General features: G+C 37.4%; 1 protein-coding gene across 1 annotated transcript; it reads left to right on the top strand.

Annotated features, from left to right (window-relative positions):
* On the top strand, positions 994-2,067 carry LOC109329725. The gene has a single exon (XM_019563531.1). The coding sequence runs from the start codon at positions 994-996 to the stop codon at positions 2,065-2,067; it is 1,074 nt and encodes a 357-aa protein (XP_019419076.1).

Raw genomic sequence — 3,768 nt, 5'->3', positions numbered from 1 at the left:
TACATGTTTAACACTTAGTTTATGCCTGGAATGCACATATACATGTATTTATGTAATGCATGAACATATTATGAATGACATATCTCATGGATGAAATGATTTAAAAGATATATGCATATGATACATGTATTAGGTGCCCTAAGCCTTGACTCAACTTAAACTAGAATCTAGTCTAAGCCTAGTACCAAATAAAGACTTAAGCACGCTGATTTGTTGATGATCTTCAAGCTCTTTTAGGCACAAGTTGCCCTCATCAAAACCATGACATTCAAGGAGAGCTTTCCAAAGTGTTCCTCTTGACATGCACACTTTTATGATCTTCATCCTATATCTTATATGAGGTCATAAATACCAACCAATAAGACAATTTCACCTCACACTCATAACTTTTATTTTTTCAGGTGTGTTTGGGAGTTTTAAAGTAAGGGAGAGGGAAAACATGGATCAACAGACAAGCAAGGGGAGGAAGTGAAGGAGAGATGAAAATAAATTAGATTAAACATCTTGTTTGGAGTGTGAAATTTAGGTGAGAGGAGAATAAATAGTTAAAATGATAAAACAAAAACATTGTTTCATTTTCCCTTTAAAAATATAATTAACAATAAAAAATAGACATGTAATTATTGTTGTTAATACTTTGTAATTCAGTTTAGTTAGTTAATCTAGTTAGTATGTACTTTCTGTTTATATTAAGTAGTTAGTTGATTGATGCTATAAAACGAAGGTTTGCTTTGTAAATGAAACCAATGCTTAATGCGATTGAACTAGATTCTATTACTTACCTCTCAACATATCTTCAATTCATTTTTCTTCTTCTTTACGAAGCAACTTTCATTCTTCTTTGCTTTATTATTCTTCTTCCTCGTGCTTCATTTTCTTCTTCATCTTGTTTACAAGTAAAGTAAACAAACAACAGTGATATCAGGAGCTTTGCTTCAGGAGATTCCTTCGATTCTTGGATCTATGGTAAAAGGGAAACTAATTCATTCATTCATGGCTACAAACAGTGGCTTCACAATGACACTACCCACTCTGGATAGCAAGAACTATGAAAGATGGCACATACAGATGAAGGTCTTGTTTGGTTATCAAGAAGTACTTGACATAATCCAAGAAGTATATCAATCAGTAGATGAGGATGCAACCGAGGCTCAGAGACTTGTTCACAGAGATTGCAAGAAGAGAGATTGTAAGGCCTTATTCATGATTCATCAATGTGTGGATGAATCGAATTTTGAGAAGATTTCCAATGCAAAAACAGCAAAAGAAGCTTGGGACAGCCTTGAAAAATGCTATGCTGGTGCAGAGAAGGTAAAGAAGGTTAAGCTCCAAACCTTGAGAAGAGAATATGAATTGCTACAAATGAGAGATGGTGACACAATTGCAGAGTACTTCACCAAAATTAGATCACTAACTAATTTGATGAAGGGATGTAGTGAAGCAATGAGAGATCAATTGATAGTAGAAAAGGTATTGAGGACCTTAAACCTAAAGTTTGATCACGTAGTTGTTGCCATAGAGGAGTCTAAGGATCTTGAGGTGTTCAAGATTGAAGAATTGCTAAGCACATTAGAGGCTCATGAACAAAGAATCAAGGAAAGAAACTCTGATCAAGCACTCCAAGCAGAGGCAAGCAGAAGGCCATTTAACCAAGGAAACTTCACAAAGAAACTCAAGAATAAATGGAAATCTGACAAAGGAAGAACCTATGAAGCAGCTAGGCATGATTCCAACTCATTTTCTGGAAAGAGAGGCAGTGGACAAGACCAGATACTAAAGAGAAACAAGAAAAGGTTTGATAAGAAGAAAATTCAATGCTTTAATTGCAAGAATTTTGGTCACTTTGCATCTAAGTGCAGGTTCAAGGTTGCTCATGGCAGTGGTCCAAAAATTGAAGCCAGGTTGGCTCAAGACGAGGAATCTGAGGAGGAACAGGTCCTACTAATGGTTACATCAGAAAAGGAAGTCAAGCATGATTGTTGGTATCTTGACACAGGGTGCTCCAATCATATGTCAGGCAACAAGGAGTGGTTTGAGAGTCTTGATGAAATGCCAAGAGTAGAGTGAAGTTTACTGATCATAGCTCCATCAATGTTGAGGGAGTTGGAGATATCTCAATCAGAAGAAAGGATGGGAAGAATGCAAGTATCAAAAATGTCCTATATGTGCCCAAGATGAAGAGTAACCTACTTAGCCTTGGGCAACTACTTGAGAAAGGGTATGAAATGACCATGACAGACAAGATGCTAAATGTGTATGACTGTGACAAGAATCTCATCTTGAGAGTTCCACTATCCAAAAACAGAACCTTCAAGATTAGGATTCAAGTCAACATTCATAAGTGCCTATTATCTAAGACAACTCATGATAATTGGACTTGGCATCAGAGGTTTGGCCATCTGAATTTCAAGAGTCTTGAGCTTCTGAGTAGGAAAGGAATTGTCACTGGATTACCATCAATTAGTAATCCAAGCACACTGTGTGATGATTGTCTGTCAAGCAACCAAAGTAGGAGCAACTTTGTGTCTCACATACCAACTAGATCAACAAAGTTACTTGAGTTGATCTACTCAGATGTATGTGGCCCCTTTGAAGAACACTCATTGGGAAACAATAGGTACTTTGTGACCTTCACAGATGACTTTACAAGGAAGACTTGGGTTAACCTGATCAAGAGGAAGAGTGAGGTATTCTCAATCTTTGTGAACTTTAAAGCTCAAGTAGAAAGACAGAGTGGACAAAAATTGATGACCCTGAGAACTAATGGAGGAGGAGAGTACTTGTCAAATGAGATGAAATATTTTTGTGCCAAGGAAGGATTGACTCATGAAGTAATTGCTCCATATACACCTTAGCATAATGGTATTGCAGAAAGGAAGAACATAACCATTCTTAACATAACAAGAAGTATGCTCAGAACAAAGTCTATGCCAAAAAGATTTTGGGGTGAAGCTGTCTCTACAGCAGTGTACATCATGAACAGATGCCCTACAAAAAGGCTAAAGGAAACTACACCTGAAGAGGCTTGGTCAGGCTCAAAACCAAGAGTGGATCACTTCAGAGTGTTTGGTTCAATCTGCTATGCTCATGTACCTGAAGCTCAAAGAAAGAAGCTTGATGACAGAAGCAAGAAGCTTGTATTGCTTGGCTATCATACTACAGGTGCATACAGGGTTTATGATCCACTAAGTCACATGATAATGTTGAGCAGAGATGTGAGAATTGATGAAACACAAAGCTGGAATTGGAATGAAACAAGCAATGACCCATTAAGACACACAATAGTGCAATTTGATGAAGTCCTAGTAGATTTGGAACTATTGCATACTAATCAACCAGTTGCTGAAGAAATTCAAAACCAACCAAGATCACAAAGAGCCAGACAACCACCATCAAGACTAAGTGACTATGAAGTCTTCCCAGACTCAGAAATCACCACTGAAGGAGAGTTGGTTCACATGGCTCTCTTGGCTGAAATGGAACCAGTAAACTCAGAAGAAGCATTCAGACAGAGTCATTGGCTTGAAGCTATGCAAGAAGAACTCATGTCCATTGAGAAAAATAGAACCTAGGAGCTCACACAGTTACCAAAAGGAAAGAATGACATTGATGTAAGATGGGTTTATAAAGTAAAAATAAATCCAAAAGGAGAAGTGACTAAATACAAGGCTAGACTTGTAGCAAAGAGATTCCTTCAAAGACAAGACCTAGACTATGATGAAGTCTTTGCCCTTGTTGCAAGAATGAAAACCATAAGGTTGGTGGTAT

The sequence above is a fragment of the Lupinus angustifolius genome, chromosome LG01 (genome assembly GCF_001865875.1).
Source record: "Lupinus angustifolius cultivar Tanjil chromosome LG01, LupAngTanjil_v1.0, whole genome shotgun sequence".
Classification (NCBI taxonomy): domain Eukaryota; kingdom Viridiplantae; phylum Streptophyta; class Magnoliopsida; order Fabales; family Fabaceae; genus Lupinus; species Lupinus angustifolius.
Note: the sequence above shows the minus strand (reverse complement) of the source record. Positions and strands in the feature narration are given on the sequence as shown.

Bases quoted from the DNA above. Each gene is read 5' to 3' on its own strand.
- LOC109329725 (XM_019563531.1), top strand. From the start codon at position 994: ATGGCTACAAACAGTGGCTTCACAATGACACTACCCACTCTGGATAGC.